Raw genomic sequence first — 22,579 nt, forward strand, 5'->3', positions numbered from 1 at the left:
CATTCTGTTTCCTAAAATAACTTCTTAGCAAAAATTTAAACTCTTTCTCCTAATTGTTATTCCTCAGTTGACAATGATTACGGCCAAGATAGCTGAAATTATCAGAGCTTCTTTGTGTCCTACTAATGGTGGTGCCTTACAGAGTCTTTCTGGACTCTTTTTCTGAGACTTACCAGAATGGAAGGATAACCCCAGGCATCTTATGTATGTGCATGTGCATGATCTTGGAGCTTTCTTATCACCAGGGGGGAAAACACCTTAACTTTTTAAAGGACTTGCAATATCATTCACAGTTTCTTAGCTAAAAGAACTTTTCCCTGGACATCCAGAATTCCCTTCCATGTTTCATGTAGAAATTGAGTCAAAAACAGTCTAAATAAAATAGTCATTTTAAAAAAGTCCTCCAGTTAATGGAAAGAGTTTTTAAAAGATGTTTATACATTTCAGTTAAACCACACTGTCAAGAACTGGGGATCTTAAGACACTCTAAAGCATTTACCAGCATTACACAGTTGCAAGAGTATATACAAGTAAATGTACTAAAAGATCATATGACATCAACTAGCAGCTTCTAGCCAAGCTGGAGTAACAGACAACAGATTTAACTTATTGGCTAAAAGCTTGATAAAATGGACAGAATGTACGAAGTGATGGCTGTGAAGCCATTATTTACCAGGCAATGACAGATACAGATCTTTGAGAAATTAGAGACAAATGACGTGAGTCTACATTTGCTCCAGCTTACTGTCTGAAGAGAAATCAAGGCTGTGACAAAGGATAAGAAACCATCACAAAGCTAGGAGGGCTCCCTGAGTTGATGAGATGAAGCTGGGACTCCTTGGAGTCCAAGGTGGCTACGGGTCACAGGGCAGAGTACCAAATAGGAGATAGATGCCGAGAGAGAGAACACTGGAGACCTAGAGAGTTCCTTTCCAGTCTACAGCTGGCACATGTGAGGAAACTACACATGACTAGGGAGAGAGCTACACAAAAAGATTAAAGTAACAGTCACCAGACCTCACAAATGGCTGGAATAGTGCCTGTTCCTGCCAGCCACAGTAGAAAACTTCATCATTCACAGGGCATCAGAGACCATACTCAGAAGGGTTTTGTCTCAGTAGTGGGTCACTGGACTTAGGCTGCTCTGCTCAAAACTCACCAAGTCTCAAAGAGAGGTGCTCAAAAGATCAAATCGTTGCCAATAAACTAACTGTGTCCCAGAACAAAGGTCGAGAATCTTTATCTGCGCAAAAATATGAAGCACTCAACAAGTTAAAATTCACATCTGGCATCCAGTGAAAATTACCAGTCATCCAAAGAAGCAGGGAAATAACACCCATAATGAAGAGAAAAATTAATTGAAATCAGCCCAAAATAGACACAGATGATACAATTACAAGACAAGGACATTTTAACAGTTGTTATAATTGTATTCCACATTTTCAAAAAGGTAGAGGAAAGAGTGATAAGTTGAGTAGAGACATGAAAGATGTTACAAGACCCAAATCATACTTTGACAATGTGTTGAATCACACAAAACAATAATGTCTGGGGTTGAAAAGCTACACTAGATGGGATTAACCACAGATTAGGCATAGCAAAAGATTCGATGGTCAATTTGACAATATAAATCATGTAAAATGAATTACAAAGGAAAAAAGACCAAAAATAAAAAGGAACCGAACCTTCAAACTAACGCCTTAAAAATTCCACATTTGAGGAACATTAAAAACCCATATTTGCCAAGAAGCTTAAGAGGCCTCAAGAACAAGAAACATGAAGAAAATTATACCAAGGCACATCATAAACCAATTTCTCAATTTCTAAAAGCACTCCCTAATCAGCCTTTCGTATGCTAATCGCCATCTCAGAGGGGGCTTCCCCAAAGATGCTGACCTGAAATATGTACCAAAATCCATATCCAAACAACCACTCCCTGAGGAGTAGAATGGAAGTATACACACACTTGCGCATTGCTTTATTTTTTATAGTGAGTGTATATATTTTTAAATAATAAAACCAGATTAAAATATATAACGACTTGTATAGGGTATCTCTGGCAATGGCAAGAAGTTTAACATCTCCTCAATGGCACCTTTGTGACACATATTTTAGAGACCTAGGGATGCTGCAGGAGCCCAAAGTTTACTTAAGTGCTATTACAAAATGTATTTTCTGTATGATGGCAGATTGGAAAGCCGTGCGTTTCTTCTATCTCCAATGCCAATGCTGATGTATATACAAGTTTGATATACATATAATTACAAAAGATTTTAAAATTATTCACGCCATATGTTTACATTGCCTACATATGAGTAAGTGCTTGCAAGCTTACTTTATTAATATCAAAAGGTATTTTTGCCAGGCAAAAAAACTATTTGAGAATAGAGAACTGTAAATTTGAATATGATACTGCTTTTATGAATCCAGCCACAATTCAAATCTGCTTGACTGAAAATTGGTACGTGAACAATTTGAGCTAAAAAAGTTGCAAAAAGTACTTAAGACTTGGTGTAATAAACTCAGTATATCTTGTACCTAAACTATATATTTTATAACCTAAGTTATAACCTCCAAAATCTAATTTATCTTTATTTGCACACTCAAAAGACACAGCAACTTGAAAATAAACTATACGCTGGTTATAATCCATATGTTGCGTTTCCATTAACATAAGCCATAAAAAAGTCAATAAGTACCACCAATTAACTCTGCATTGTTTTGGCCTCTGGACTATCTCAGAAGGCATTGTGTCAATAGAATATATACAAATATTGCTACATCACCACAATTGTCTCTAGGGAAACAGAACAATACTTTTATCATGATGGATATTTCCAGAACTACATTATTGCTAAGTCTACCACAGGTTCTCCTCCTGGACAGGATTCAACATAAGGCAAAAACACAAACTACCCCAAAGCCACAGGACACCCTGCTGCAAGATGCTTCCCTATATCACAGGTTCAATTATACCTTGCAGTTCATCAGATAAGCCAGTTATACCTAGGCTAACTCTCACCTTGAGACAAGTAGTCCACAGCACAGTCTCCCAACATGGTCATTACAATGATGCTCTGTATGTGTAGTGATCACAACAAAAGTCAGGAATTGTAAATTGCCGTCATCCTTCACAGCCTGAGCTTAAAGCAGCTAAAAAGTTGTGATATTGTGGTGAAGATAAAGACAGTTTGAAAAAAGAGGTCTCAAAACCTTACCTTAAGACACCATTTGTATTTGGCATGTTCCCAATTCTCAGGAATTTGTGTCTTTTTGAGAAACTGTTCGGCTTCTGTTAGCCATTGATTGAGTATCTTCATATCATAATGAAACCGCCGCCACTTTTCCACAGATCTGTCAAATCGCCTAGAGGCAAAAATATGGATCAAGTAAAATAAATAGATTATACCAATTATATGGACATAGCATGTATGTTTTGCTACACTGGCAAGGATATTATTTTGATCGGTTCTCACATTTGTAGATTTCAGTTTCAATTAACAGAGGTAAATGATACTGAATAAAAAGGATGAATTAAAATAAAAGGCTATAAATTTTCCCTTCAAAATCAAACACATTTCTTGACTGAAACAAAGCTAAAAACAACAATTATGGAGTATTAACATTTTCTTCCCTATTAGCATATTTAATTTAAAAAAAAAAGTTCCAGGAATTTAAAAAGTATATTAGCATCTAATAAGTATTTCAAAGATAGAAAGAGGGTCAATGTCAACATATGTTTTGAGTCAAAATCAAATTATCTCATGAAGCCTACAAATTTGGTATTACTTCTGATCTGAAAGAGTTTATTCATTAAGGTCCTCAAGCATCCAAGATGACAGATGTAACTTACACCATCAGATCAGATATAAGCAACCAACTAACTCATAGACTCATCTAAACCAGGTGATGAGTGTCGTCTTCCTTTAATGTTGTTTTATTGCATCTGCTAACATTTTCACCTGGAATGGTGAAAGAACTTAGTGTAAGGTATTGTGTTATTATCCCACGAGAAAAGAATAGTAAGAAGGAAGTATTTGGTCATGTTCCAGTCACAGAAGTGACTGAGGCAGAAATGAGTCAAGGCTGTATGTTTATCCTAAGACAGTTGCACATAAGAACCATCAGTATCTTTTCAGGTGGGATCCTGATATTCATATTTTTAAAAGCACCCCAACTATCCTAATGTACAGTCAAGGTGAAAAATACTCTGCAAAGTAAGTTTTAAAGTCTTATGGGGCTTATGAACTAGTGGGTCTCCTGGGGCCTGTCCAAACAGGTATTTGCTGTCATGAAACCAAAACCATCCTGAAGGTTCTTGGCTGTGGGGCTGCCTCAGGGTGCAATAAGCCTGTAGAAGTTCTAGGAAGTCTGCTCTTAAAGTTTCAATGGGTTATAATTTTGAATATCTCAACATCTTTTCAGGTCTGTACCTCCATTTAGGAACTATAAATTATTTTAGAACTGAGATAATACCCCAACTCCCTCTTGTTTTTATTGGGAAGAGAACGGAATTAAGATTTCTTAACCGTTATTATAAGCCAGGCAGCGGGCTCTGAGTTTTTACTTATTCTTGGATTCCTGCAGCACCCCTGCACTGCAACAATTATTGTTCCCATTTTCTACCAGAGAAAAGTAAGAGGCTGCGCAGCCTGCCAAAAAGTAAACAGAGTAAGATGCCAGAAAGGGGATTCTAACTCGGATCTCCCTGGCTTCCATCATGCCCGTCACGGTCTTCCAGTTTCTTTCGTGGGATTTCCTTTTTTCAGGATGAAGCCTTACCAGTTGAATAATTCAAAGAGATAGTTGTAGGATTTTTGTTTCTTTTTATCTTCTTTATTGTCTTCCAAATATTCAATAACGCATCTACAGCTACATTGCATTTTATCAGATACCACATTTAATGATGAACTCTATTTCTTACGTTAAAAATATCTAAAACAGTATCTTGTTAGCATTAAAAAGTCAGCCAAGGGCAGCCAAAAGGGGTAATCTGTAACTCTAGCTAGTTTAAAGGAATGAATTCTGCCTTTCATAATTAAGCGCTTTCTAGAGTTGCTCAAATATGGTATATCCATCAACCTCAAAATGACGTTGGAAATATTTTGCATGTTTAATCATTATTTTGTTTTCTTATATTTTTGGCTCTATCTAATACACAATAAATGACTTAAGGATACACCATAGGCGTTTATTTCCTTTAACAGAAAATTGTACACTGCATCCGTCTTCTAGACACATCACTACAGTCAAAGTTGTGGTTAAAAGAGAATCTAAAAAGCCATGAGGCATAGTTGGTACTGTCCCATCTTGGTGAGACTATAGTTGATTTTGACTTTCACCGTATAGTTTTCCATGTTGTTAAGTGTTTCTACAACATGCACTTCATACTTTGATACTCAGAAAAATGCAGTAACTTCCAAGTATTTCAAAAGGCAGGTTCACACGCTAACGACTACCACCTGCAACACTCTTCCCACTACCAGAGCCCGAGAAACAGGCGGAAGTAACCAGAGCACACAGGAGTTGACATTTGGTCACAATTTACCATTCTACCTCTATAGCAGCCATCGGTCTCCCTCCTACTTTGCTTTGCTTCCCCCTACCCCACCACCAAAATCAGCCTCTTGCCGACTCTTTTCAGCTACCGGCAGGTGGCTGTTCTCCCACGTGTCCTCTAAATACCAACTTTTCATTCTAGGCTGCTTCACAGAGGTGTCCCTCCACCCATCACCGCGCTGGAGACGACCACCTTCTACTAGGTTCCGCAAAACCTCCTCCCCTTCCAAGCCCTGTTCCTTTCCAGAGATCATCTTTCCTCCAGGATTCTCAAAAGAAGAAAACCCTAAGGGCCCATAGATCCTAATGATCACAGTACTCCTGGCTCTGCAAGGCAAAGCCAGAGGTAGGAAGAAAAGGGAAACGGGCTGTGGGCCCCTGCTTATAGTCTTACAGCCTTGTTCCAGACCCACAAAAAATGAGACAGGATGGACTTGTCAGCCACACAGGGCTCTCTGTGGTTCCCCAGGCCCTGCTGCTGCCTCAGGCCTGTATGCCTTTGTACATCAGTACCTTATTCTTGAAACGCCCTCTTTCCCCCTCTCTCCCTTTCCCCCCAACTTCTGCAATCCAAACTTTTGGATTAAAAGACTTGGTTTGAACTACTAACACTGTCACTTTGCAAACATCTAAATCTAGAGTATTCATTATGGCCTGCACACGCTAAAACTTTGAAAACTGTAAAGTTGATTTAATTTTATTGTTAAAATTAATGTTAAAAAATGAGTACGTCTATTCAAACAAAATATTAAAGAATAAAAGCATGCACTTTACACGTGACGGCATTTAATGCGAGTAATAATATTTTAAACTCCATTTCAAGCATTGCATAAAATTTTAAAATATACTTTTCAGCATTTTAATATGTGTTGTTAACAGCAAAGTCTAAATCTATTCTTGAATTTACTATGTAAAATTTCATTTTTTATCATGACTGCTTTTAAACTTACACTCTTACCCACCGAGGAAAATTCTCAATGAATATATATAAATTGTTCTAGCTTTACAATGTTACATTTATAAATTTCATCTCTAATCAGTCACTAGGCTCTTATCGGACTGCCCAGGATGGAGGAAAAAGGCAGCGACAACTAGAAACACAGAGAGATATTAAAAATACCATTCAGGAAAATAAATATAAGTTTTACCCTCTACATTATTAGTTGGGGGGGGGTGGAATTTGGTTGTTTTTTTTTCCCCTGGCAGTAAGAGGAAATGTAAAACCAACTAAAAAAAGGACAGAAATGTAAGTATAAACATATGGATAATAAATCAAATGATTTTAAAATTTTGCAAATATTAAACTTCTCATTCACTATGCAAGCAGTATTTAAAATTACACTGCTGCTTCATTTATGTGCAGCATAACTTATTTCCTGCTGTTCTAAATCAAGTTAGTCAGATTATTCTCGAGCATAAATTACATTTACGGAGTAATTTAGGTACTTTGGGACCTACTTTAACACTTTCAGGTCATTAAGGTGGTGCTCAATTCTATGAAATAGATTTAAATAAATAATATCCTAGTCGCCTTCTGACACATCCATTGTGGCTTCGTACTTGGGTCTGCTAACTCAGCATTAGGCTGTTGATTGTTTCTTCCTACATATTTCATCTTTGATGAGGTGAGTAGGAGGTACCTCCACTAACGTCTCATGGTTCAAACTGTAGGTGTTGATAAATAAAGTTAAATTAGTTCTTTGTCCCAAATCATGGTACCTTACTCGTCCCCAACCACCACAACCACCCCCCCGCCCCGCCGCCGCTTTCCCAGTAATACAATTATGTAGTAAAACCTAAGAATGCTAGCACTTACTGTTTTTTTCTTTTCTACAGAACCTGACTTACTCTGAGGAGCGCTCCCACGGCTCTAACTTGTCCTACCCCCCTGATACCCCTTTTATTTTTCTCTCCTAAGACAATGCCCAAGATTTCTAGGCTGAAGTATGTCCTCTCATGCCTATTTGTTAATATACTGGACCCAGGTCCATTCATGCATAATTAGACCCTACTCCAGCTTCCTGAGTGTCTGTCTCACTGCAAACACTCGCTGGATACATGCTTGTACCTGGACCCATGATCTCACCTCCTCAAGCAAACAGAGCACGGTGGTCACACTGCCGAGGCTGGAATTCTGGCTTCACAATTTACTGTGTGGCCTTGGACAAGTCAGGGACCTCGCTGAAAAGTAAGTATAAAAGTAGTTCCTACTTTTTCCCAAAGGTTAATTGTGAGGGTGAAATGAAGGAATGTATTTAAATTTCTCAGAACAGTGCCTGGCAGTGTTCGACAAACAGTTGTAGTAGTTGTGGGTCTAATTATTCTGCCTCTGTTTGGCTTAGATTTTCAAATGCAAAGCAAATCACCAATATAAATTCCAAGACATGCCAGTGTCTCTTTGGTGGGGGTAATTCATTATCCAGTTCATGGAAGCTGAATCACGACTCTAGCATAGAATCCATGGTTTCCCATGTCTGACCCGAACCACACTATACGTATTTTTGAAACACCTTTTATTGTGAAACAATATAGAGAAGGATACATATAATCCCATGTTGCCATCACCAAAGCCAAGAAATTAAAAACAAATTTCCAGTAGTCAGAACCCATCTTTAAGATAAACATTCTTAAATTTTTTTTAACGTTTATTTATTTTTGAGACAGAGAGAGACAGAGCATGAACGGGGGAGGGTCAGAGAGAGAGGGAGACACAGAATCCGAAGCAGGCTCCAGGCTCTGAGCGGTCAGCACAGAGCCCGACACGGGGCTCGAACTCATGGACGGCGAGATCATGACCTGAGCTGAAGTCGGACGCTTAACCGACTGAGCCACCCAGGCGCCCCAAGATAAACATTTTTAAGTTTATTTATTTATTTTGAGAGAGAGACACCCTGGGGGGGGGGAGGGAAGGAGAGAGAGAGAGAGAGAGAGAGAGAGAGAGAGAGAGAGAGAGAGAGAGAGAGAGAGAGAGAATCCCAAGCAGGCTCTGCACGTTCAGCACAGAGCCCAATGTGGGGCTCTGGAACTCACAAAACTGTGAGATCTTGACCTGATCCAAAACAGACAGTCAGACACTTAACTGACTGAGCCACCCAGGTGCCCCTCCAGTAGCCAGAAACCCTCTTGAACTGCCTCAATCACTACTCCCTGCTACCTCCACAATTTAATGTCCTTCATTAACTTAAATCATTCCCTTAGAGCTTTGAAATTTAAATAAGCCTCCTTAACACTGGAGTTTTTGGTTGTATATGCTTTTGAAAATTTATAAATGCAACCATATAATATGTATTATTTATATGAGGGTTTATTTGCTCAATATTATACTTTTTCCCCTTTTCTCCCCACAAAGTTATACTTTTAAGATTTTTGTTAAAAATGTTTAAATGTAATTAATCAAAAATATTTCTTTATTCATTGTTGTATAATATTCTTCTGCATGCTTTTTAAAACTGTTAATACATATTTAGGTGTTTCTGGTTTGAAGCTATTATAATGCTGCTATGGACATTCCTGTACCTATCTCCTGGAATGTGTGCACAAGCATTTCTGTGGAGTATATACCTAGGACTGAAACTGATGAGCCACAGGTTATGTACATCTTTAATGCGACAAAATACTACGAGATGGTTTTCACTCCTAGCATAGTAGCATATGAAAGTTTACACTCCCCTTTGCAATTTACAGTCCAAGAGCAAGTGTATGAGAATTCCCAGGGCTCCACGTTCTCACCAGCAAGTGGGACTGCCAGCCTCTCAAATCTCAACCATCCGGGTCATACATGGCGATATTTTAGTTTTAATTTGCAAGCTCTGACTTCTAGTGGGGCTGGCAAATTCCTTCTGTGTTTACTGGCCATTTGGATTTCTTTGTGAAAATGACAAAAGTCTTATGTTAATGTGAGACATAAAACACATTCGCTATGCAGTATAAGTTGATCACTCTGGAAACACCATCCTAAGATATAAAACACTGTCAGCAGCCCACAAGCCCTCGTTGTGCCCCCACCCCCTCACTTTTCAAGAACTCCTCTCGGTTTTCTATCATTGTCTGTTCTTAAAGATTTGTAGGAAATCTTCAATTATGGACGCACGTACTTCATCAGTTATTTGTGTGTTCCCAGTAACTCCTCACACGCTGTGGCTTTCGGTTTTACACTCTCAATGTTGTCTTTTGATGTACAGAAGTTATTCATATAAAACATAGTCTTGGTGTATTATTTTCAATGCTGATTACTGCTTTACATGTATGTTTAAGAAATCTTCCTCTATCCAACATTCATTAACATATTCCCTATTTTCTTGCAAAAATTGTATTAATTTGCTTTTTCCCATTTACCTTGGTAATCCTCCAGGGTTTTATTTTCATGTATAGTGTGAACTAAGATGTGTGTTTTCTAAACAGGACATTTTATTTTATTTTATAAGGTAAGACGTGCATAGGGAACAAAATAATGGTGTACGGTGGAAAAACAAAAATGTGTGCAGTGAAAAGTAAGTCTCTCCTACTCGATTCCCTCAATTCAGCTAATTCTGCTCTCACTGTAAATACAAATTTTATAATTTGAAATATTTCTAGAGCAGGGCAAGGGAATACAGATACATTGACATAAAGTAATAGATTTTTCATTCAGTTTTATTATTTTCAGTATATCCATTGCTAGTATTTTTAAAGCTCTGGATTGACATTTTATTTTGTAATATAATACCCTTAATCCTGTCTATGTTGTGAGTCTGGTTCAGGCTACAAGCCACTTTGGAATGGTACTCTGCTCTTAAGTTTTTTTTACAGTGACTATTATACTTGAGTTTAGCAACCCATTCTCATGCCTTTATTCCCTCTCTCCACTGCTGAAATTCCACACATATTGTTTCTCTGGTTTCTGATAGTAAGTTTTCATTTATTGCCATACGAGTAAACAGAAAAGATGGACTTTATTTGAACTAGCTCACCAACATCAACACTTAATGTGACCTCTTTCCAATCACAAAGGACTCTTTTGCCATGTTTAAAAGTCGGCATATTTTTTACTCAAAGAGAAATCTCGTTATTATAGGTGAGCCTCTTGGATTTCCTGCCTGGACATTCCCCTACAGAATCTCCTTAACTTTTAAAATTTCAACTAACATATACACCAGAGATTGGCAACTTTCTCTATAAAGTTTTCTGAAGTAAGTATTTAATTAATTAGTTAATGAATTAATTTTTAAAGTTTCTTTATTTTGAGAGACACAGAATGCGAGCCAGCGGAGGGGCAGAGAGAAAGGATAGAGAATCCTAACCAGGCTCTGTACAGAGCCCAACGCTGGGCTCGATCCCATGACCATGAGATCATGACCTGAGCCGAAATCCAGAGTGCAGGCACTTAACCGTCTCAGCTACCCAGGCACCCGACGAGTAAGTATTTTAGGCTTCGTTGGCCAAGTGGTCTTTGTTACAAGTACTCAACTCTGCCACTGTAGCTTGAAAGTAGCCACACACTGAACAGAAGCAAAGGGATTTGGCTGGGTCCCAACCAAATTCTACTTACAAAAACAGGTGTTGGGCCAGACTTAGACTTTACCTACCCTTCATCTACAAAGTGATTAGCACATAGTTTCAGGTTCTGGCCTTTACCTAAGTTCTTTATCTGGCTGTTTTTTTGAAGCCTCAAATATGACATGTTAACAATCCCTATTTTCTCCTCTTAATCTTTACTTGTAATTTGAGTTAATCATTTCCAAGCTAGAAATCTGGAGGTCATCCTTTACTCATCTCTTTCTCACCATGCTTGTCTCTATATCCCACCAATTCTACTTTTCTTAATTTCTTTTATTTATTTTGAGAGAGAGAGAGCATGTGTAGGAGCAGAGGAGGGGCAGAGAGAGAGAAACCCAAGAAGGTTCCTCACCACCAGTGCAGAGCCTGACGTGGGGCTCGATCTCACAAACCATGAGATCCTGACCTGAGGCAAAATCAAGAGTTGGACGCTTAACCATCTGAGCCACGAAGGCGCCTCTATATCCCACCAATTCTAAATCAGAAGTGACTCCTGAATTTGGCCTCTTTGGTCCAGCCCCACTGACATGGCCTTTGTTGAAAGCCCCTAATACCTTTTTCTCTCCATACCCCGGCTCATCTTTCCCTATCATCCATTTCTCACAATTCTCTAATCTATGTCTACACTGCCATCCCTTTTTCCTTTTTGGTTTTGCCACATAAATTCACACAGATTACAATGTATACTACACTTCAAGACATTGAGTTGTCTCAAAACTTCCATAACAACCTAAATTCTGTTTTTACTCTGGGTCTTTTGCTATATTTTAGATTGTCTCTGCTCCATAATGTCACTTTATTCTGTGAAGCCTCTCTCCCCTGAAATAAGTTACTCCATAAGAAAAGTTTCCCCCCTCTGCAAAAACCTCTGTTAAGATTCCACTTCATGTCCTATAGGGCACCTCGGGGGCTTCGTCTGTTCAGTGTCTGACTCTTGATTTTGTTCAGGTCATGATCTCTGGGAGTTTGAGCCCCACATGGGGCTCTACCCTGATAGCATGGAGCCTGCTTGGGATTCTCTCTCTCTCTCCCCCTCTCTGCTCCTCACCCACTTGCTTGTGCTCTTTCTCTCTCAAAAATGAATAAACATTAAAAAAATAGATTTTTACCTCATGCTCTAATTGTGGGTTTATAGACCTACCTTTCCCCAAAGAATCTGAGCCTCCTACAAAAAGGAATATGCCTTATTCACCTTTGAATTTCTAGTACCAAGCAGTGTTCCTGGCACATAAGTGTTTAATATATTTGTTAAATGAATGAATGAATGAAAGGATTCATGAGTAATTTGCATGGGCTCCTTATATCTTCTATTTGGGAGCCATGAGGTTTGGGTAATCCATTTTACCTCGTTGAATCCAGCTGTCACATAAATAAAGCAAGGATAATATTGTCTACATTACATAGCATTTTGATGAGAATGAAAGCACACTGAAAGCTATAAATAACAATAACATTTTGGTATTTTGTTAACAGTAGCAACCTATGTTAATCTGCACAATTTATAACATTCATACAGAATTGAGAATTAAAAAAAAATCTCACTCTATATCAGAAATCATCTTGCAAATAAGTCAGTACATTTCCGGAGAATTGTTGCTCTAATAGAAAACACAGGATGACTTTTAAATATAGATAGTTTAGGAAGCTCAACACCATCCCGTAAAAAAAATTAATACACTTGGACAAAACTTGCCAAGGACTAATTTAAGTATGAGGATGCATAATTACTTAAGTATAATTTTTTAAATGAGAGTGTTTCAGACTACAGTGATATTGATAAAATTCACCTTATACTCAAGAACTCAATAGTGTTACTTTATGTTTTCAGTTATTAATCTAGTTCATTTATTAATAGTGTAACTTTAAAAACAAGAATGTAGGGACACCCGGCTGGCTCAGGCAGTACAGCATGTGACTCTTGATCTCAGGGTTCTAAGTTTGAGCCCATGATGGCGGTAGAGGTTACTTAAAAATAAAATATTTAAAATAATAACTGTAAAGTTAGATAAATGCTAATTACATTACTTGTAAAGCCTCACACTTTAGTTTATCACGAATAATATGTAAAGAAATCTTAAAGTTCTTTACAATTCTAAAGAAGTTTTTAAACTTTATTGATCTCTTATTGGGCATGCATCTCTGAATGGAACCTAAAATGGGCACTGTAGTGGCCACTTTTTCCTACAAGTAGGAAAATCTGTGGAGGAGGAGGTGAAAAGAAAACTTCATTGATAAGCTTGAGTCATCGTGAGAAAGTGAAGACTTTTAGAACTGTAAATATACAACACATACACACACTCACACACACACACACACACACACACACACACAAATCAGAACTTGACCTAAGTACATATAAGAGTGATGGAAGCCTTCAGGAAGCATATTATTTTGACTTAGTAGCAGACACCATAAACATCCCTGGGATAAATTTATAAGTAGTCAAATACATAAGACTCCATACTTTCACCTACCCTTGACGTCTGATTATTTAATTTGCTAATTATAAGAAGAAAAGCAAAAGTGTCTCTGGTATTACTAAATGTCTCTGGTATTCCACAAATCTCCTTTGCCCTTCTCTTTTATAAACATCTTTGTCATAGTACCTAGTCTCATCAGGCCACTGAGAGTGTAAAGGGTGCAATTTTTGACAGTTTTGTCATGGCGGGGAAATATTCAGGGTATGCTATTCCTGCACTGGTTCTGAAAAAAGGCAATGTAGGATTATGCTAATATTAACCTAAAAATTATGCAATTTCAATGTCTTGATTTGGCACAATTAGCACCATGTAAAAATACCCAAAGTGGAAAAAATAGTTTGCTATTATGAGCTGTAATGTTACCTCTTATATTAGGATCTTTTAAAGAAATCAACAAAAGAAATTGATTCAGCAGTCTAAATTAAATAATTTAAATTTATTAAAAAGTTTAAGGTAACATTCTTTCTGAGGACTTGATATATTCATGGATCTCCTTGACAAAATGTGAGCATTTAATTCACTCCTAATTTACATATCTCCTAGTATATAGTCCAAATAAAGATGATACAGTGTTTGACATCATAGCTTTTAATCTTATGTGAATTTGCGAGCTAGAGAGAATATCCAAAATAAGGATTTCTTTCTCTTCATTCAAACACAAACATATGTAACTCATGTAGGAACTTTTACCTAGAAACAGCAGCAAAAGCAGTCACCCCCACAGATACTTACTACGTACCCTACTAAGTTTTCAGATTCAACAGAGTATTTAATATTTTCACAACAGCATAGGGTGGGTACTACTATTATATTTTCCAGAAAAGAAAACTGAGACTTTGGGAGGTTAAGCGACTTGTATATTTCCAAGGAGGAATCCAAGGCAATACCAGAGGTGAATACCATGCGTTAAGAGTGTACATGGTTTTTTTAAGAAGTGTCATTAAAATTAGTAAATACCACACTATCTCACAGAAGACAAGAAATCCGACTTCTCTAACACACTGTCCCCTTGGGCATAAATCACGTTGTTATTGTTTGGCTCCATACTTTTATTTCTGAGCATGATAAATCTTATATTTTAAAAGTAAAGGATTCATAAATGACCTGACCTCTAGTTTAAACAGCCATTTCTCAAACTAATATCTCTTCCTCCTAGTCACTTCTCATTACATAGCATGACCTCTCACATCACACTCTCCAATCAAATAGAATTTAACTTAATGTTCCATGAACATCCTTCAGGGTTCCTCATCTTTGTTGTTTGCTTGTTTTCTTCATAATATGTCTTGTGTCAAAATATTATTTCTCCTAGATTCTCTGCCAGACACAACTTCTCCCATGACAAGCTTTCTGATGCTCTTAATTAGAAGCAATCTACCCTCTCTCTGTACTTCCCCAACACTCTTTTTGTCCTGCTTTAAAGAATTTAGTCCGTTCTAATTTATATTGATATCATTACCCCCAAACTATAACAATTGTTCTCTAAGGGTAGGAACTATGTTGAATCACCATTTTTAACTTCTGTAACAAGTACGCATAAATACTGTTGGACTTAATTTTTGCAGATTTAAAATTAATTAACTGAATTAATTTTCATACATACAATTGATATTCATTTTGAATTATTATTATACCTTTTAATAGGAAAATGTTCTGTAGATGAGAAATCCCATACTATCACCTGGCAAAAAGGGAGACACGGTTTTCAATTTAAAGCAAGTCATAAAACAAGGAGGTTGTACAGCATATGAAATATGAAGATGGGCAAAGGGGAGTTAGAAATTCTGCTTTATTGCTTTGTAAAATTCAGCAAGTGATTTAATTTTTTTAATTTCAGGACTCTCATTTGTGAAATGGGCATGATAATGTCTACCTCACAGCACTGTTTGAAGGATTAGGAAAAAAATATACTAAAAGTTGTGAAGCACACAGTAAGTGCTCGATGTTCACAATAACAATAATCATAATAGACATATATAACTATATATGATATATAATATATAAATATACAACTGCTGTATTTGTAAAATACTATTTAATTTTCAAATATATACACATATATGAGCACTTTCTTTTCAATATAGAGCGATGAATGAGGAAAATCTGTACAAGTGCTTCTGTTTTTTTTCTATGCACAAACACAAGTACAATGCACACTTTTCTTTGGAGAGTCAAATATTTCACTGTGTATGCTGATTTTACTCCTATTGTAATTGAGAAAATGTAAACTACTGTAGCAAATGGAGTCATATGTCTTTCCTTGTTTCCTTCCAAATGAGAGGGGTATAGTACGTTTGATTTGGTCACAAGAAATTTTACTTCAATTTCTCTGCTAAAGGAGTATGAGAGGGGGGAAAAACGTATTATTTCAAAATGGAGGGTGAACAGATTTTGATCTTCAGGGCAAGTAAGACACTTAGATGTCATTTTCTTCTCAAGAGTGTTATTAAAATACAAATTCCAAATATACAATGTAAGATTAAAAAAAAATAAAAGCATGACATTCAGCAAATCCAAATACACCACTTAAGATCAGCTTACACAAGTGTCTCTTTTCTACTTTTACTCTTTATTTCTTTTGACCATGATTAAAAGCAAAGATTGAGAGCACTGTGTATCCTAGAATATCTTTGGTATGAGAGCACAATAAGACAAATATAAAAATAAAATTGAAACAATTAACTTTTTACTTAGCTTTATTCTACATGGGCAATTCTATTTTCTCTCTTATACAGTTTCACTGGGACCATTACCTTCCACAAGACTGCTTTTCCTATTAAGATAGTTATAATTAACAAGAGCCCACAAACACATAACAGTTATCATCTACCATATTAATGAACATATACAAGCTATTATTTTTCCCAATGTTTACGACATTTTATTTTATTGGAACCAATCTCAAAAGTTGCAAAATGTAAAAAAAAAAAATAATTATAACAGTGACTTTCCTAATTGTCAATTAATTCTAAAATAATTTTCCAAAGAAAGAATCAACATTCCCATTTTACTAGTCTAAGTTGGTCTTGGAACGTGCAAAAACAGTACTCCAGAAAAAGAATGAATTTAGAAGCATCAAGTGGCGTTCATAGAGAATTAGTGCTGAAATTCCACCAGAGTAACATTTCATTAAAAATAGGAGGGGAAAATATCTAGGCTATCAGAGGTTGTAAAGAACCATCTAAATTCATTCTGTAATACTGTTTTTGCATGTTCCAAGACCAACTTAGACTAGTAAAATGGGAATGTTGTTTCTTTCTTTGGAAAATTATCTTAGAATTAAATTGACAATTACAAAAGTCACTCATTTTGTTTGGAGGTGCGCCCATAAGTCAGAGGAGACGTTTCCAAAGGACTTTCTTATAAAATTGAGAACCAGTAATTAATTTCAAGGCAGATTTCTGGTTATATCTATCTGACAGCTAGATAATTACTGGATTAAATATGCCTGAGGTCCCCTATTAGGAATATGGCTGTGGTGCTCATTTCCATGTATCCACTGATCCCACGAATATTCGGAGGATTTCCCTGCCCCCACTCCCCAGCACGGAGGCACCTGCAGGAACCGGCCAATTCCAGTCTAACAACATGGAGGTAAGACATCTTTACTTCAAATTCACTGAACTAAAATCTGACCCAACTCTAGGAAGTGTAAGTCAAGGAAACTTTAATCATAGCTGACTTACCACCTTATGAATAAATATCATCCTAAAAATCAGGCCTCTTTTGCTATTTTACATTTCATCTTATTAAAACACAAGTACATGAGGGAAATAGTCTTGGCATAAAACTACTATATTCATTAAAATTTTTTTCTTTCCTACACCTTAAGGCACATGTCTAAACCTGTAGGGGTTACTTTATTATTTAATTAGAGCAGATTCTTTTCTATCATTTTAGGTGTTTCATCTGAAGTTTGATTAACATCAGTATATGCTGTGCTCTCAGGCAAGTAAGCATAGCTTGTGCAGAAAGAGGAATGAGCAGAGCAAAATGTAAAAAAATAAATAAATAAAAGGATTTTAAAATACAGAAAAGCATAAAATGTGTGAAGACATAGAACCTCTAAAAAATAAAATATCCATGTTCAAAGCCAAGCAGAAATACTTCATAAATGTGTATGAAGTATAGTATTAGCTCGTTTTATTTAACAACATTAATTCATTCCTTTAATAAACATTTATTGAGTGCTTAGTATTGGGCCTGTCAGTGTGTTAAATTCGGGGGGTATAAAGATGAAAGAGATACTATCCCTGCCAATGAGAAACTCCCAGTTTAATGTGCACATTAAGTACTGTAATGAGGGTATGTAACAAAATTGTAGCATGTGCTGTTCTTGCCCAGTGCATATTCCAGTGTCTTTCCATTTCAAAAAACATTCCAAAGGCCAGCCCTTAGATTTCTTTGCCTGTGAACTCCTTCTGGCTGCAGGGGTCTGTTTTGCCCAGCTATATGGCAAGCCAAGACTGCTCAGGAATAAACACTCCAGGGAGAAACACTCCATCAATGATTGACAGGAGTTGATGTATAAATAACCCAGATCATCTGGCACCCTCAAGTGGCATAACTCTGAGGTATGTGTTTTATATTGTTGCCCACAGTTTCCTCAGGAGAATTAAGTTTCAGATACCCGAAGTGTTAATTGGGTTGAAAACACACCTTTTCACGGCTTTCTCTTGTTCCCTGTCTCACTTCCCTAAGATGTCCCCTGTACCTCCCCAATAACCTCCTTGCACTAGAGTTCTTTGCTTAAGGTCCGCTTCTGAGGAATCCAAATGAAGATAAAGGGCAACGCTACTATGAAAGACAGTGGATGAATTCTACCCTAAAGGAATGTGAGAGTTGAGAGGAGGAAAGTGTTAGGAAAGACACTGCAGTAGATAAGGATCCACAAGGAAGAGCAGACGTATCTCAGGTAGAAGAGAGACAAGTAAGGGCACTGCAGGAAGTGGAGCCAGCGTGTGTGAAGGCTTAGACGGGTGGTTCTAAAATCCGTATCAATTAATTTCAAAACACATTTGTGAGCCCCACCTTCATGGTTTCTAATACCATAAGCCGAAGGATTTTCATTTCTAACAAGTGCCCTGTTGATGCCGATGCCTCTGGTATGGGGACCACACTTGGAGAATCACTAGCGTGCAGACAATGGCCAAATGATAGGTGGGCAAGAGGAATTGGGTGAAGATTATTAAGACTCATGAATATCCTGTGACATAGCTTGCTTTTCTTAGTTCATTACTGCTAGCATTGTTTATTGAAAAAATGAGGACCAAACAAAATTACTAAATATTTTTTAAATTCACATAATAAAATAAATGACAAAATCCTTGGAGAGAGAACACATATAGAGAATATTTCTTATATGCTTCCTGGATCTATTTTCTGCGAAATTTTGCATATATGTAACCTAAAATCCACATTTCCCAAGAACTCTGTGACTGCCAGTTTGGGAATTTCATGCTTCTCCCAGGCTATGGGCATGGGGCACCGCATAACTGGCTGGTCCAACAACCGGCCAGTAGGGGGCAGCAATGCTGAAAACATCCATGACCACAAGAAACCAGAAGGCATTAGTTGTCTCTAGCTGCTCTGAACTATAAGAGAATATTGCATTTTGTCCTTGAAAGAAAGGTTTAGTTACACTGGGTTAGGAAAAGAGAGATGGGTTATTACTAGCTGTCTTTCTGTTTTACACATGTTGCAAATGTCATCATACACAAGATGAAACCACAGGAGAAGCTAGAAGTCTAATTAGAGTTTTTGTTTGTTTGTTTGTTTGTTTTGGGAGACAATTCCTCCCATCCAGTTAATTGATACATCCAACACTTCACATATTTATATATATTTTGTTTTCATACTGAGAACCTTTAAGTTATACGCTATTAGCAAACTTCAAGTTTACAGTATGGTATTATCAACTGTAGTCACCATGTTATACATTAGATTCCCAGTCATTCATCCACTGATAGCCAGTTGGGTTGTTTCCATATCTTGGCTATTGTGAAAAATGCTACAATGAACATAGGAGTGTAAACATCACTTCAAGATCCTGATTTCATTTCCTTTGTATATATATATATATACAAAAAAGCGATATTTCTGGATCATATGGTAGTTGCATTTTTAATTTTTACTGGTAATTAGTCTTTTCAGAGTTTCTCTTTCTTTATGATTCAGTCTTGGTAGGTGGTATGTTTTTAGGAATTTCTCCATTTCTCCTAGATTGTCCAATTTGTTGGCATATAATTGTCTTATGCTCCTTTTTATAATATGTTGTGATGTCTCTTCTTTTCATTTCTAATTTTATTTGACTCCTCTCATTTTCATGTTAAGTCTAGCTAAAGTCCTATTTTATCTTATTTTTTTAAAAAAAGCAGACCTTAATTTCATTGATCTTCTCTACTTTTTAGGCTCTATTTCATTTATTTCCGCTCTGATCTTTGTTATCTCCTTTCTTCTCCTAACTCAAGACTTTGAACTTTGTTCTTTTTTTTTTTTTTTCTGGTTCCTTGAGGTGTAAAGTTAGGTTCTTTAGATCATGCTGAACTCCTCCCTTAGAACTGCTTTTGCTGCTTCCCATAAATTTTAGTATGGTGTATTTCAATTTTCATTTGTGTCATCATATTTTTTAAATTTCTCTTTGAATCATCAGTTGGTCAGTAGCATGTTGTTTAATATCCACATATATGTGAATTTTCCAGTTTTCTTCTTGCAATTAATATCTAGTTTCATACCACTGTGGTTGGAAAAGATGTTTGATTGGATTCCAATCTCCTTAATTTTATTGAGACTTGTTTTGTGGCCTAATATTTGATCTATCCTGGAGAATGCTCTATGTATGCATGAGAAGAATGTATTCTGCTGCTATGAGATGGAACGTTCTATAAATGTCTGTTAAGTTGGTCTGATCTAATGTGCAGCTTAAGCTCAATGTTTTTTTTTTTTTTTAATTGACTTTCTGTCTGGATGATCTATCCTTAGGGGACAGGGGATATTGATTGAAGGCTGCTATGATTATTTTAATGCTATTTCTCCCTTCATGTTTGCTAATATTCACTTTATATATTTAGGTTCTCTTATGCTGATTGTATAAATATTTACAAATGTTATAACCTCTTGTTGAATCGACCTCCAATCTATCATTAAATAATGATCTCTTTTGTCTCTTATTACAGTCTTTTGCTAAAGGTAGACTTTTAGGCAAAGGCTATAATCACTATATAATGACCTCCTTTGTCTCTTATTACAGTCTTTGGTTAAAAGTCTACTTTGTCTGATATAAATATAGTTATAGTTTATTTTGGTGTCTTTTGCATGACATACCCTTTTTGATCCCTTTACTTTCAGTATATATGTGTTCTTAAAGTTGAAGTGAGTCGCTTGCAGACACATATAGTTTGGTCTTGCTTTTGTTGTTATTGCTGTTGTTTTTAAACTATTCAGCCACTCTATGTCTTTTGATTACATAATTTAGTCCATTTATATTTAAAGTAATTGTGGACAGGAATGGACTATCACCATTTTGGTAATTGTTTTCTGGCAGTTTTGGAATTTCTTTGTTCTTTTCTTTTTACCTTTCTTCTTTTGTGATTGGATGATTTTCTCTGGTGGTATGCTTTGGTTTCTTCTCTTTATGTTCTGGGTATCCACTATAGTTTTTTGCTATAGTAGCAAAACTCTAACCCTTAATCAGATTCTTGAATAGAAGAGTGAAACAGTCAGGATTGAAATCTAGATAGATGATTTTGTAAGCTGTGGAAAGGAATTATGCGCTGGTGAGAGGATAGAACAGTGGTTTTCAACCTTGCTGCATATTGGAGCCATGTGAGAAGTTTAAAACATTTTCCAACAGTTTAATTTAACTGATCTGGGATGTGGTCATGGCATAAGGACTTTCAGCCAAATTGTATTATGAAAATTTTCAAATGTACAACAAAAATGAAAAACAAATACAGAGAATGCCTGTATACTCATTATGTAGATCCTAGCATGAACATTTAATAACTATTTACCCATCCACATATCCCTTTATCCATCCATCAGCTGATCACATGTTTCGATGTATTTCAGTATGAATTATGAACATCAATATAATTTACCCTAAATGCATCAGTGTTCATATTTATCAAGTAGATTTCAATATTTGTTTAGAGATTTTTTTTCTTGGTGAGCACTGAGACTTTTACAAATCCTGCAGATGATTCATATTTTCAGCAAAAGATTCATGCAGATCATGAGATTAAAAAAAAAGTAGGCAGGATAATGATTATTATTATATTTCTTATTATTATTCATTGTATTTATGCTTTCTTTATATTATGGCTAATTGAAATAATAATTGTGTGAGGGAGTTATTATTTACAAAGAAGGAAACAATATTCAGAGATATTAAGTAAGTTTCCAGTGTTCACATGGCGAAGGCAAGGTAGAGTTTGTATCCAAATCCAATTTTAATTGATCTCATAGAAAACCATATTTTTTTTCCATTTTTTTCTACATGCATCTAAGGCTATGGGGGTAAAAATGGGAAGGAGTAGCTTAATTAAATGTTAATTTGAACGATGCTCATTACCATTTTAGAAGGGAAAAGGAAAAAAATAAAGGGGTAACATAATTTTTCCAACTTTTTCAAACATAACAACTGGTTGAAAATGATTATTTTGTACAAAGGCAAATAAAAGTGATCCTGACTTTTTTATTTTGAGTAATCATTCTTCAAATACCTAAACATGGATTCTTAGTTTGATATCTTCCTTCAATTTGTTCAGTGGCTTTTGTTTTTGTTTTTGTGGGTTTTTTAAAAATAATACTCTTTTACTTATGACAAAAAATTGTGCCACTGCATTAAAAAACATAGAAGAAAATATTCCCAAACTACAAAATAGTAGAGAGAAAAAAATCTGCCACAGTAGCCCACCCTAACACAATAACTGTTGGAATAACAGTTAACATCACAGTTTCTGAGGGTCAAGAATCCAGGAGTGGCTTAGCAGAGTGGGACTGGC

General features: G+C 36.3%; 1 protein-coding gene across 1 annotated transcript in view; it reads right to left on the minus strand.

Moving 5' to 3' along the window:
* The window catches only part of DMD (dystrophin), a 1,614,661-nt gene that overhangs the window by 1,061,450 nt on the left and 530,632 nt on the right, over nucleotides 1-22,579 (minus strand). Inside the window, exon 40 of the mRNA XM_042974140.1 lies at nucleotides 3,219-3,366. Coding sequence (XP_042830074.1) covers nucleotides 3,219-3,366 — 148 coding nt within the window. The remainder of the gene's footprint in view (nucleotides 1-3,218; nucleotides 3,367-22,579) is intronic.

This window comes from Panthera tigris, chromosome X, assembly GCF_018350195.1.
Source record: "Panthera tigris isolate Pti1 chromosome X, P.tigris_Pti1_mat1.1, whole genome shotgun sequence".
Taxonomy (NCBI): domain Eukaryota; kingdom Metazoa; phylum Chordata; class Mammalia; order Carnivora; family Felidae; genus Panthera; species Panthera tigris.